Raw genomic sequence first — 14,809 nt, forward strand, 5'->3', positions numbered from 1 at the left:
ACATTAAAGTTGGGAAAGGTACAGAACAATTAGGGGGATGGAACAGCTTCCATGCAAGAATAGATTAAAAAGACTTGGGACTGTTCAGCTAGAAAAGAGGTGGCTAAGAGAGGATAAGATGGGGGTCTGTAAAATCATGAATGGTGTGGAGAAAGTGAATAGGGAAGTGTTATTTACTCCTTCTCATAGCACAGGAACCAGGGGTCACCCAACTGAATTAATAGGCAGCAGGTTTAAAACAAACATAAGGAAGTACTTCCTCACACAACCATAGTCAGCCTCTGGAATGCATTGTCAGGGGATGTTAAGGTGAAAAACAGAGTTCAAAAAAGAAATAAGTTCACGGTGAATAGGTTCATCCGTGGTGGTTATGTCAGAAAGACAGTTCCATGCTTCAGGTGTCCCTAAACCTCCAACTGGGACTGGACATCAGAGGATGGAGCACTTGAAATGTCCATGTTCTGTTCATTCCCTCTGAAACATCTGGCACTGGCCGCTGTCAGAGACAAGCTACTAGGCTGGATGGGCTACCAATCTGACCCAATATGGCCACTCTTACGTTATTACCTTTTAATAAACTTCCTTTAGCCTGCAGTTTACTTTAAAACTTACTGTCTCTTTATCTTATTGTGTCTTGCTGCATAGTCCGTAGGAGTACTTGAATCTTCAGTGCTCTTCAGTTTCAGCTTTCTTTTCTATTCATATGTTCCCGTTCTTGTTCAAAGGACTAAATTCCATTCTAACTGCAAGAATGGAGTGCTCTTAAAGCTGCCTAGAAAGTGAGAATAGAATACGGCTGCACAGCTGCATTGGTAGTGAACATTGTGTTGCATAAAGTATGTAAGGATGAATTGAAATGTATGTAAGAATTTCCTGGCTCCAACTCTGTTAAACTATGCTGCTGTTTTAACATTTATCTGCGGAAGCTGGTTATGTCTGAAAGAAGATGGGGCAAATTTGACATGTAAAAATTCAATTTCAGAGCTAATTCACAGCAGAAGGTAAAGATTAAATAGTATTAGAATCATGCCAACCCTTTAGAACTAACACTGATTTGTGACTTCATTAAGGCTTATTCCTTTTAGTTTACTTATGTCCTTTGGTAGAAAGAAGGTACCATATATAGAATGGTACTGTACATGGGGGGTGGTGGTGGTGGTGGTGGTAGTTTTAATTTCAGGGGTGTGGAGGAAGGATCTCTGCTCCTGGATGTTGCATATTGAAAATAGGCCTATTAAAATGGACACCATAATAAAACAGTTTTCCACTTGTGATGTAGAGTGACAGTATATATTATCTTGATTTAGACTAACTGATCCCTTTAGAAATTTTATGCAGTCAACAAATTAGGGATAAAATTCCCATATCTCTTTAAGATAATTTCTAAAAAGAGTATAAATGAAGGAATAGAAATGTCTACTGAATGCATTTTGGGAGAGTTAATTACAAACTGTGTGGTTCAGGGATTTAGTGCAAGAAGAGGAACAGTTGATGGAAGAAAGGAAAAAGAGAAAAGAAGACAAGAAAAAGAAGGAAGCTGCTCAAAAAAAGGTATGTGAATCATTTTAAGTGTTTTTATTTTAAAATAGGATTTGGCTTTGTGTTTTTCCTCAGACTAATTTTGCTTATTGTAATATAGCTGTTAAAGATAAGCCTTTTTTTTTTTTTTTTTTTTTTTTTTTTAAATCTCATCATAGCACTTCCAAAGCACAAAGCAATCATCAAGTAACTGTCTTTCTGAATATCTTTACTGAACTTGCAGGCATAGTTTCTTCAAAGCTAAAGATCTTGTTTAGATATCCATTTAGCTCACAGATCTTCAGCTGATAGGGATGTTTCTGGATGCAAGCCCATGAATACACAGTGTGAAGACTGACAAAGTATAAAATGTTTTTTAAGATAGTTGTTTTTAGCTGTTAGCCTTATTTTAATACACCTGATTAGCCTTCTGTGATGAGTGTGACTCTTCATCACACATGCTTTATCAAAGATGGAAAAATTAAAACATTGGCAGCAGGGAGTAGGGTTTAAGACTAATTATGGTAAAGTGCTTTGAAGATATAAGAGCACTGAGTGAATACTAGGAATTATTCCTGAGACATTTTAAAAGAAAAAATACAAAATTATTTTTTGGGTAATGCTAAAACAGTATCTGTCAGTCATTAGTATTTAACATTGTAGATGCCCCGGTTGAGAGAAGCCTGTAAATCTGGTTAAGAACATATTTCCATTTCAGACTTTGAATTCCTAGAAGGAGACATCTAAAATAAGCCCAGCTCTCAATCTTTTTCTTGATCCTCCTGAGCAATGTTAAACGTTCAGTTCATATGCAGAAAAATAGTTAGTCATTTCTGCAACACGGACCTCTTGTCAAAATAAAGGGGTTTATCTCATTTACAGAAACTAAGTACACACCTAATTCTGTTCTCTCTCCCCCCTTGGGGCCCCCCCCATCATCTTTTTCTGGAACGTTTTTTAGAAAAGATGGGGTATTTGCTTATAACCCAGTATGAGACCCTGTGTAAGCTTTATAGCAGCAAGAACAAACTGTATAAGGACTTGCTTCATTAGTGCACAACTCCATTACTACTGCTCAAGTACAAATGCATAAATAATTTTCTGTTAGGGTTCAAAATCTTCCAGCAATGCCCTTTATTGAAAAGGAGATTCTTTGCTCATGGGATCTTTGGCTTCACTTTTTTTTCCTGAGATGATGCTTCATAGATGTCAGTGTTGAACAAAGCATCTTAATATAAGGGCAGATCTACATTACTGCTTAAGTCAATCTAACTTGCGTTGCTCAGAGGTGTGAAAAGACCACCACCACCAACCACCACCACCACCCTGGGTGACGCAAGCTACAGTGAGCCAAGAGCTGTCCACACCAGCGCTGTCGGCTGGAGGCGCTCTCCCACTGGCATAGCTTCCGCCTCTTGTGGAAGTGGAGTAACTATGCCGACAGGAGAGCGCTCTTCCATCAGCATAGCATGTCTTTACCAGCCATGCTGCAGCAGCACAACTACATCGGTACAGCTTCTAGTCTAGACCTGCCCGTTACCATTTCTGGAATCCTTGCCCCAAAATGTGCTTGGTTGGGGTTTTTTGGTCTCCAGCAGAAAGCTTGGCTCATTCAGTGACAAACTATGCACCAGAAATAATTTAAGTGTTTTAAAGAAATACTGAGCATATGTAGCCTTGTAACTGAACTTAACTGAAATTCTGTCTAAACTAGTTCCTTTCTACATAGGGCCATGCTGATTGTCCTTAAGAAACCAAAAGATTTCCCCTGCTTTCACTGTAGAAGCAATAGAATGCTAAGTGTTTAGGCTTGATGCTTCAGAAATGTAAGTAGTTTCTCTGTAGGGAGAGCAATGGAATATAACCAGCTTGCTTGCGGCCCTGGAGAAGCTCAGACTCTCTAGACTAGGAAGAAGCAGTTTTTAAAAACAAGCTAAACAAACGCATTGCAATTAAGTGGTGTCTAAAAACATGTCAGCACACCTTGTACAGATAAGGTTTGACACCTTTAAAAATATGTTGGCTGGTTATGGTCTACTTTAGGCTCCCTGACTAGCATTTAAAAAAAAGGTAAAACCTTGTCTGCCCTAGGTGCTGACATCTTTTTAAACACTACTTAATTAAAATGTATTAGCTAATTTAAAAAAAGGTTTGGCTTTTAACTCTTCTAAATAGGGCTGATTTGGAGGTCAGTTAGGGTGACCAGACAGCAAATGTGAAAAATTGGGATCAGGATGGGGAGTAATAGGAGCCAATATAAGAAAGATCGGGACTGTCCCTATAAAGTTAGGACATCTGGTCACCCTTACGTCAGTTGGTAGCCTTTGCACCTGATCATTGTGGACAGTTGAGTCCAGCGCATTACCTATAGAGATGCAAAAATTTGTCTCCTTTATTTTCCTATTCCTGAGCTACTGCCAGAATTGTCACTTAAAGACCAACTTGAAGCTCATTCAGCAGAGCTGTGGCAGTGAAACTCCAGGCTCAGGCCTGTTTAATCTCCTAAGATTTGTAGATCCAGTTGCAAATGGTGGTATTTTTACAGAACAGTACTGTCCAAATACACTATTGCCCAGTCAGTCTGCTTTTGCCTGGGTATAATAAAGGATAACATCTGTATGAAGTCCTCAGGTCTTCAAGTGAGGTGTTTTTGGGTTGGAGAGTTAGGCTAGGTTGAGATAACATTGAGTGGAAGACATGTAGAAACATTTTAATATTGGGTAACAAGAAGTTTTCTGACATGTATAATGGGCTGTTTGTTCAGTGTGGGGGAGTTCTTGTTATAGTCTCCCTGTTAATGGAACAAGTTTGTGATGTCTCCATTCAGGTAGAAGTTTTGGTAGGAAGGACAGGGGTTGGGAATATATTAAAAGAAGGCTTTTCCCCTGATTTCAGTGACTGAGCCCTGGTGGCTGTGATGACTGTCCTAACTTAGATGAGGTGGGAGAGAGCACATTCCCACTTAGGAGGAGTAAAAATACAGATCCCACTGTGTTGAGAGCTGTACAAACATAGGAAAAAGACAATCGGTGTATCCATGGAGGAGCTTGCAGTCTAAGGACACCTACAGACAAAGGGTAGGGCATGAGATGGTAATACATACACAAACGAATGTGCTAGAGGGGAAAAAAGACAGCCTTGTTTGATACATGAATTGTGTGGCGGGGGGGAGGGGTATTTTTGTTAGTGGATTCGGAGGAAAGGAGCAGGAAAAGGAAAGAAGAGGAGGAGGAGGAGTTACAGTGAGGATGTTACTTGGCTTCAGAAGGGTCTGTAGCACCTGGTATGGGAGCTCTACTATCTTATTACACTTACATATTTGTATCCATGCAGGCATGCTGAGCTCTAGGCATAGAGCAATGATTGCACATACAGTACAAAACTCAGCAGTTCAAAATTACTATAAAAACTTCCCTAGCCAGCAAAATAAATTTCTCCTCCAGATTTGATAGCCTTGATGAGTGTAAGCTAGGTCAAAAGCTATGACACAGAATATCAGAGACATTTATAGTGTAACTGGCTTTTTTTTGGAGTGAGGAAAAAGGGCTGCAACTCCTTTTTAGTATTTTAGGAGCTTGGAGTGTAGAGTTGACGAAGAGAATTCTAAACTGAATCCTGTAAAAGTTTTGTTGCATTCAGCATAAACAGCCATTGAACTGTTTACACCTTTTTTTCAGTTCCAGTAACTGATACAATATAACATACCAATAATAGCTTTTCTTCTCTTTAAAAAAGAATTTGCACATATTGGCCACCCTTGAGAGTTGTTCAAAAATTCCCAAGCAAATGTAGTTTTATATATATATCAAATACTTTGCAGTACAAGGAAACAAGAAAATAGATTTTCTACTGTGCCTAGAAGTTGGACAGTATAAAAATATGTGTACACTTCCTTGCTTTTATCAGTTCTTGGCAAAAAAAATTAATATGAAGTACAGAATTTGCTAATACTGTGAACTGCTGATTTCTTTAACAGATGAGTGGACATGATAGTAAAGGGCATTAATAACTTTTCAGTATAATCAGCCCTCACTGTTTCTTACTGTGCTAATATTTAAACACAATAATTATCAAATCTGTCAATCTTGACCACTTCTCAGGATTTCATTGCAGAGCACTGTGGTAAGGTCTCATATTACTAAGTCGTCATTAATTTTAATGAATATTATATGCTGCAGAACATTTATTATGACACTAACATTTTTATGAACACACATGAAAGGGATACTGTGAAGTTAAATCTCACTTCTGCTTTGAAAATATTTTGCTCTCTTGTTACAGTAATTGTCTGTTTGTACGTCAGAGCTCGGGGTGGAAGGGGGGGGAACCATTATTTACTTCATGCTTTTTAGAGCACCGCATGCACTGTCTTCTCTTGTGTAACTGGACCTACACAAATGGGGGCACTTCAGTACAGCAGGAAGAGAGGAATATTTTGTTATCTCGTGTTATAGTTTATCAACGCAGACCTTTTATCTTGGCCCTTTCACACAGGTAACTCTAAAGGTAGCTTGTCAAACTTCTGCAGGCTCTTGAAAAGTGAAGATTTTAGATTTGTTCTGCACACCCACACTCCTTTGAGTTTTTCTGTTTATTATGATTGGGGATTATTTTGAGCTGTGCAGTTTTCATAATCTAAACTAAAAATTATTCTACCTCCTATGACTTTTGCTAGGCAAATAAATACTGATAATTTTAACCCATTCTAAACTGAGTTGGATTAGAAATGAATGTATGATCCATTTGGCCTTCTGTTGGTATGTTTTTAAACAGCTTTGCAGCTATAAAGTGAGGGCTGGTGGAAGAAGGGAAATGATCTTCAACTATCCACTTTCGATGTACCAAAACATCTTAAAAGAAAAGTAGGCAGCAGTCTATTGTGAGACTATACAGATGCAGGCACGATATCAAAAGAACAAATTAACACTGTTTCTTTTTTGTTGTAGGCCATTGAACAAAAAATCAAAGGTAAGTTACTTTAAAGCTATTTATATTTTGTGGTGTTTGAGTAGGTATTTTAATTTGTTTGAATTAAAAGAGAGGGTCTGAAACATTTTGACTCAGCCTGAAAAGATAGGATATGAGAAAAGATAACAGTGCCAGTGGTGTATCTAGTGGTTCAAAAAAAAAAGGAAAGGAAAATTATTCATAGTTTCAAGTGTCAGAGGGGTAGCCGTGTTAGTCTGGATCTGTAAAAAGAGCAAAGAATCCTGTGGCACCTTATAGACTAACAGACATTTTGGAGCATGAGCTTTCGTGGGTGAATCTGAGGAAGTGGGTATTCACCCACGAAAGCTCATGCTCATGCTCCAAAAGTCTGTTAGTCTATAAGGTGCCACAGGATTCTTTGCTGCTTATTCATAGTTTGGTTGATATATTCCTTCACTCTTATTCACCTTTTCTTAATTATTTGTACAGCACTATGCGCACAAGCAGCGTTCTACTTTATCTTCCTCTCCTTCATTTTTCTCTTCCTCTTCTCCTTTCATTTAAAAAAAAAAAATTGCATCCTCCTACCAATCCAGCCGTATTGTAGGTCATGGGATGTAGTTAATCTATTTGAGGCAGTTCTTCCGAATGTGCTGTTAGTGCACATGGACATCAGAGTGATAGGCACAGTAATTGCCCATCTGTCTTTGAAGTGAAATGACACATCTAGCAGTTTTATCTTGGTGTAAAGGGCTGGGATTCCCATGTCTATGAGCTCTAATTTAGCTCAAACACAAATGGAGAGTATTGTGATTAATTTGAATATTTGTATTGTATATTTTGATTCCTTTTAAGTACTTGCTATATCTTTAAGATATAGAAAATATATATCTACTTTGTGTAGGCGTAACTTCCTTTTCTCATTCTAATTCAGGTAGTGTTCGTTGAGAATTTTATAATGATTATATATTTATGCAGGGGACTAACATTTGCTACATTCTTTATCTTTAGAAACACTGTATTTTGTTAAATATTAAGCCTTGAGACAAATTTATAGTAATTTTTTAACAATTAAATGTTAGCTAGTCGTAGTGGCTTAAGATCAGGTAGTGAATTCTCCATATAAAGATGCATTCTCATCTTTCTGCCTAGTGTATACAGCAGTAATTACCTGATACTTTAAGATGAGCTTATATCTAGTTTCCTCAACTTGCAGTGGATTAATTGAGTTGACAACTTGCACAGAAAAGCTAAATTCTATAGCATAATAGGCTTTTAATACATTAAGGGTTTGTGTGGGAAGGAAGTGTGTGTTTTATATATATGAAAACTGGTGACAGAAATCAAAGGAATAAAAGTATATTTAGGTTCATAGAATAGTTACACTGCTTTGAGGCAAAAAGAGCTGCTACATTGTGCGTGCTGGAGTTTTTAATGCACTGTTCTTTCATTAATTGGAGTTATGAACCTACATTAGGAGACTAACTTTCTTAAATCCTGGATCTGCAGCCATCTTGTGCATCCAATGCCATTGTCTATAGAATCTGTCTCTTAAGGCTTGATCCTGGACTCATTAGGCAATGGGAGTTTTGCCATTGACTTCAGTGGGTTCAGGACTGAACACTTAATGAAGATGGCAGACATAGCATCATGGAATCATAGGACTGGAGGGGACCTTGGGAGTCATCTAGTCCAATCCCTGCACTCATGGCACGACTAAGTATTATCTAGACCAGTGGTTCCCAAACTTGTTCTGCTGCTTGTGCAGGGAAATCTCCTGCCTGGCCTGGCTCCTTTGTTTACCTGCTGTGTCCGCGAGTTCAGCCGATCGCAGCTCCCAGTGGCCATGGTTCGCTGCTCCAGGCCTATGGGAGCTGCTGGAAGCGGTGGCCAGTACATCCCTCGGCCTGCGTTGCTTCCAAGTGCTCCCATTGGTCTGGAGCAGCGAACCACGGCCACTGGGAGCTGCGATTGGCCGAACCTGCGGATGCAGCAAGAAAACAAACTGGCCCAGCCTGCCAGGGGCTTTCCCCGCACAAATGGCGGAACAAGTTTGGGAACCACTGATGTAGACCATCCCTGACAGATGTTTGGAGATTTTTAAAAGCAGGTTAGACTGATGGAAATTCCACAACCTCCCTCGGCAACTTATTCCAGTACTTAATCACCTTGACAGTTAGGAAGATTTTTCCTAATGTCCAACCTAAACCGTCCTTACTGCAATTTAAGCCCATTGCTTCTTGTCCTATCCTCAGCGGTTAAGAACATTTTTTTTCCTCCCTCCTCCTTGTAACAACCTTTTATGTACTTGAAAATGGTTATCATTTCCCCTCTGTCTTCTCTTCCCCAGACTAAACAAACCCAGTTTTTTCAATCTTCCTTCATAGGTCATGTTTTCTAGACCTGTAATCATTGTTGTTGCTCTTCTCTGGACTTTCTCCAGCTTGTCCACATCTTTCCTGAAATGTGGTGTCCAGAACTGGACAAAATACTCAAGTTGGGGCCTAATCAGCGTGGAATAGAGCGGAAGAATTACTTCACATGACTTGCTTACAACACTCCTGCTAATACATCTCAGAATAATTCTTTTGTTTTTTGCAGCAGTGTTACACTGTCCACTCATACTTAGCTTGTGATCCACGATGACCCCCCCCCATCCCTTTCTGCAGTACTCCTTCCTAGGCAGTCATTTCCTATTTTGTAGGTGTGCAATTGATTTATTCCTTCCTAAGTGGAGTACTTTTGCATTTGTCTTTATTGAATTTAATTCCATTTCTCCAGTTTGTCCGTACCATTTTGAATTTTAATGGTATCCTCCAAAGCACTTGCAACCCCTCCCAGCTTGGTATCATCTGTGAACTTTATAAGTGTACTCTCCATACCATTATCTTAAATAATTAATGAAGATATCAATGAGAACCAGACCCAGAACAGATCTCTTCAGGATCTCACTCAATATACCCTTCCAGCTTGACTGTGAACCATTGATAACTCTCTTGGAAAACCATTCCCACCAGTTATGCACCCATCTTATAGTAGCTTAATCTAGGTTGTATTTTCCTGGTTTGTTTATGAGAAGGTCATGCAAGACAGTATCAAAATAATAGGTATATCTCCTATTTATTTATTTATTTATTTATCTTGTAGAACTGGAAGGGACCTTCAAAGGTTGAGTCCAGCCCCCTGCCTTCACTAGCAGGACCAAGTACTGATTTTTGCCCCAAATCCCTAAGTGGCCCCCTCAAGGAGTAAACTCACAACCCGGGGTTTAGCAGGCCAATGCTCAAACCACCGAGCTATCCCTCTTGCCCCCCCCCCCCTCACTAAAGTCAAGATGTTACCACAGCTATCACTTCCCCCCCCACTCTTCAGAAGGCTTGTACTCTGTCAAAGAATCTCACATCCCTGGAGCCCTCTGTAGTAGATATATATTTTCACTTAATTTATTTAGGCTCCCTTTTTTAGCCAGTGCATGGAATTACAATTAATTGTCTCATCTACCAAATAAGTGTTTCTCTTCTCCTATAGCCACTCCTTACATAGCCAAATGCCACAATAAAAAAGATGATATGCTTACAGCCATGCATAGACCTTCCAACTATAGAATTATGAATAGTGTCACTTTTAAAAAAAATTCTACAGTAATAAATTAAACTAGGAAAGACTGAGGGACAGAATAGAAAAATGGTAAATGTTTTGCTGTATAAAATGATACTGTGCATTCTAAAGTCACAATTGACATGTCTCACAATGTCTTGAGAAGTGATAGTGATGCTTCAACTGAGGGAATAAAGATGCAGACACTTTTGTCCTTGTTAGATTTTCAGCTTTTGTTAACTGAAATGTAACGTGCTTTGTTAGTGCAAATACCCAACTCTAACTTTAATATGTTACTTTATTTCCTTAACTATATTTTACTATAAAAGTTGGGGGGAATTTTAAGATATGTCAAACGTGCTGGCAGTCACTTTTAATAAGCATAGATGTTATGGGATTCAATAGTGAAGCTGTTTCAAACCATAATTTCACATGTCAAAATTTGTCATCTGTGTTATGCAAACCCAATTCACTGTTTCATCATAGTTTTGTCTGCTTGCATTCAAGATGAAAATTAAATATTTAATTAGTTTCCAAGTTTCTGTTATGTTAATTTCTTAAAATATTATGTGGATGAGTTGAAGATAGAATACAAGAGTATAGGATTGCTAAGTAATTCATAATAAAGTTCTTTATTGCAGAAAATTACATTAAAATTGTAATAAACCCCTCCCCCCAAACTCAGTTGAGTCTAAAATGCATTTATTTCTAGGATCACTTCTTGCACTCTTTTCATCTTAATAGTTCCAGAACCCCACTGTCATAAACCCTTTTTCTTGGAATGGAATAAAGTAGTTTGACATTACTAGCAAATTTTGACTATACCCCTGTTCAAATGGAAATATTGAAACAGTTAAGATGATGACAGTAGTGTAGATATTTCGGCCATAGCTGTTTGATACATTAGCATTGACATATGGTTATATTTTGTATACAGTTTTTCAATTAAACATTTTTTCTAGGTTTTTAAGTTTAAATGTATTCAGCAATTCAATAATTCCTACGTTCCTCAGAGGAGGGCACTATGTATATGTTCAGAACCTAGCACAGAAGGTCCATGATCTCGACTGGGACCTGTAGGTACTATATGTAAATTAAATGTAAAGTTTGGAAAGTACTTTGAGATCTCTACCAATTAAATGTGTTGTTGAACTGCCAAACATTGTGGTGGTGTTCTACTCTAACTTACACAGTAGCCTGGTATAATAGCTTCTATTGAATTTAACTTGTAATACTATTCAAGGTAAACAAATCTTCCCATTCATCATGAATATCCCATTCAAAAGAAATCTTTCAAACCCCACTTCAGCTATGCAAAGAAAATGGCATCATACACTGCTTGCTAAACCAAACATTACACAATATGAGTATTTAGCTTGCATTTTGCCACAAAATACCAGCTTCCTAGACTCTTCAGCAAACAAGATGCTGTCACTGTAAATTAGGGGTGTGTGTGTGTGTGTAGGACAGTGCTTTGTAGTGTGAAACATTTCCTTTACATATTGTATTTCAAGATACATAGGTAATATTTTAGTGAAATAGTTTTAAAAACTATGTAGTAGGGTTAAGGCTGTCACTCGTGCTGTTGAGTCTTCTAGTGCTTTGCAAAATAACAAAAGGTAGTTTCTCTATTTCCCTGTTTTGTGGAAGGGCTAGGCATAAAACTAATGCTTTGGTTGCAGAATAGGATAAACTCTGGCTCACCACTGAAATAGAAGGTGCCTTTAAAAATAACTGGATATGGAATCGAATTCCTTTACTCATATTTCCTACCTTTTGAAAGTTCTCATTCATCTGTTCTCTGTGAAACAAAACTCTCCATGCTCACATAAGTTTTGTTTTCCACTTGTATAACTGCTTTACCTTAATAGAAAACTGTTATTAGCTTTCAAAGTTTGTAAGTAGAAAAAAGAAAAAAATGAACTGAGCTATGAATACTTGCTGTTAAAATTCCCCATATAAATACCTTATAATTGACCTTTCTACGGATCTGCAGGGGTTAATGAATTGGCAAACAGTTAGATATTTTCCAGATCAGCTAGCTGAGCTTACATCTGCGGCCATTTTTCCACAACGAAAATTCTAGCATTACATCTTACGTGTGTCAGCTTGAAAGCCAGACTTCCTCTGTTTGCCCTTCAGCATTCCAGAACTGACAACTCTTTGGGGCATGACATGCAAGGAAAGTGTATTACAGTACAGTTTTAAGAGGTTAGCTTAAGCAGTAGTAAGAAAAGAACACTTAAATGACAGTTTGGTGCTGTTCTTTGTGTGCTTTAGCCGTTGATTTGATCTATGTAAGCTGATTTTGTTTGATTGAAACTGTTCTCCATCTGCATTAAAGTTGTTCAAACAGCTGCCATTTTTTTTTATTGGAGGGGGGAGTTTGTCACTGGGCCTCTACTCCAGGAGGAGTTGGCAAGCAGTACTGTTGTAGCAGTAAAATGACACCGTGCTTCTCCTCCATTTTCTAATGAAATCTGCAGAGTGGGAAAGCAACACAAGTTGGAAGCGTCTTTCTTTGGAATCTCTCTGTAAACTGTTGTTTCTGTCACGGTCGTGCAGACTGTAACTTCAGCTTCCACTGCTTTGTGGGTTTTCAGCAGGTTTGTTGTTTATGAAAATCTCTCCTTATATTCCTTTGTAATCTTGCTGCTGCTTGTCAAGAAAATTAGGAGTAATACACTGTAAATCCATTAGCAAAGTTGCCTTTAGACTTTAGGGTGATGTAGAACAAAATACTGATGTGCTAAACAATATTTTATCACTGTTTTTTAACAGTGTTGTTAAACTAGAGAAGTAGATTATAACACACTTCTGGGATTTAAGGGGTATTGGAATTTATAGTAATCATATTGGAACAATAAAAGGTTAGTTAAAGTGAGATTAACAACAGAGCTGGTTTAATCTTCTGAAAAGTTGCTGATTATAAAATACAATTGGATAGAATTAACAAATTGTGTGATTTCCCTGCTTCTCTCCTCCCCCCCCCCCCGAAACCTCCCTCAACACTTAGTTAAGAAAAATGATTGTATTGGGCCTGTTGATGTCAATAATACATTTGATTAAATTGAAAATAACAAACTTTAAGTTCCGTCTTAAAGCATATTGGACTGTAGACAGAGAAAACGTGGCTCAAACTAAAAATGTTATACATGAACATTTGGTTGCATTTTATTGAATTTGTCAATATTTACACAAAGAATGAATAATTCTATTACTGCTTTTATCTACCAAGTAAATATATTTCTTGGGTAATCTGTATGTAACGTTTTGGGTTTTTTTAGAAAAAGTAGTGTTCATACTGTAGCTATTTGGGGTTTATTTTACTAAAAGGGATCTTATTTACTAATATGCTCTATCATTTTATAGTTAATAAATGAATGAGTAACCAGGAATTAGTTCAGTTATTTTAGTAAGATGCGCTTATATAAGCCCCTTTAAAGCACAGTAAGGAAAGTTAGGAATGAATGTTGCTTTGTTGCCGTTCTGCTCTGGAGTGATTTTTCTAACTCCAGTTCTCTTCCATTGGAATGTCATATGTAAATGATTTGTATTTAATCTGCAAGGAATAATTCTACTATGGAAGGAATACTAGGTGAAGTAAAAATTATTATTTTACTGAGCACCAACAAGATATTATACGCTGTAATAAAATAATCCCTGCACCAAGGAGTTTACAGTCTAAATAGAAAGACAGTATAATTCATACAAACAATACCAGGTGACCAAAAAATGAATTTATAACTAAGCAGTGCAGTTCTTTATAAGTACTTTGTTGATGGAGTAATACTGGTAGACTGTATGCAGGTAGTGTGTTTATTTTCATTTACCGCTGTCAACAGACTTTCTTAGATCAAGCTTTAAGTATGTTTTTTTAACTTTAGACATTATGACCAGTTGCATCAAAAGGTATATTGGTAAAATGTAGATTACCAAAAAGTTAAATAACAGATTTGTGGGTGAAGTGGAGTTTAGTATATGAAAGACCAACTCTCTTTAAATGTCGTCTGAGTTGCATTAGTAAATGGACTAAAGTAGTATGAAGTTTTTTAAATAACTTGTGCATAATAAGTAATTTATATTAACAACAAAGATTTACCATTAAGAAAAATTACTGATTTAGAAGTGCAGAGAAGAATATAAAATGTTTTCTTCTCTTGCATCATTTTACATTGCATTGCTTTGTTCTTTAAATCTTAACATTAATGAAAAGAGGAATATGCTAGAAAGGAATAGATGGAAATATGTACAGAATTTTTGAAGGCATTGAATTGTACTTTTGAACATTAATTTGATCATAGGTCGTTCATACACTGTTGAATGTGTGCATGTGAAATATTGTTTGAGGACCTGAATTCAGTAGCTTTCTAAAATAGGTACAGAGCTCTTAACATCAGCAGAATCTAATACTGTGTTAGTCATTTTATCCAACTTATCGGTTTATCTAATTACTTGTGAATATCTTCCCTATCCATGCTCCTATGCATTAAATTGACCTATGTCATGGCCATTCTTCTACCTAATTCTGTCCCCCTCCATTCAGCTGTGAAATAGAGTAAAACTGGGTCACTGCTGTGACAGAGTAATGGAAGACGGTGGTAGCGTACATGTTTGTAATCACCTGAAATAGCGTATCCCTTTCTCTGCCCTTGAAATTTGTACCAAGGATTTATAACGGTCAGTCTCCATTGGAGAAGAAATAGCATACATGCTCCAAATATCCCTTGTGTACAAAATCTTTCTTTGGGCTTTGTCATTTTTC

At 37.4% G+C, this 14,809-nt stretch overlaps 1 protein-coding gene across 12 annotated transcripts in view; it reads left to right on the plus strand.

The window, feature by feature from the left end:
• The window catches only part of TNRC6A (trinucleotide repeat containing adaptor 6A), a 196,303-nt gene that overhangs the window by 137,771 nt on the left and 43,723 nt on the right, over positions 1–14,809 (plus strand). For all 12 annotated transcript variants that reach the window (XM_030578707.1, XM_030578701.1, XM_030578702.1 and 9 more), the window contains 2 exons: positions 1,464–1,551; positions 6,465–6,486. In XM_030578707.1, coding sequence (XP_030434567.1) covers positions 1,464–1,551; positions 6,465–6,486 — 110 coding nt within the window. The remainder of the gene's footprint in view (positions 1–1,463; positions 1,552–6,464; positions 6,487–14,809) is intronic.

The sequence above is a fragment of the Gopherus evgoodei genome, chromosome 10, assembly GCF_007399415.2.
Source record: "Gopherus evgoodei ecotype Sinaloan lineage chromosome 10, rGopEvg1_v1.p, whole genome shotgun sequence".
Lineage (NCBI taxonomy): Eukaryota > Metazoa > Chordata > Testudines > Testudinidae > Gopherus > Gopherus evgoodei.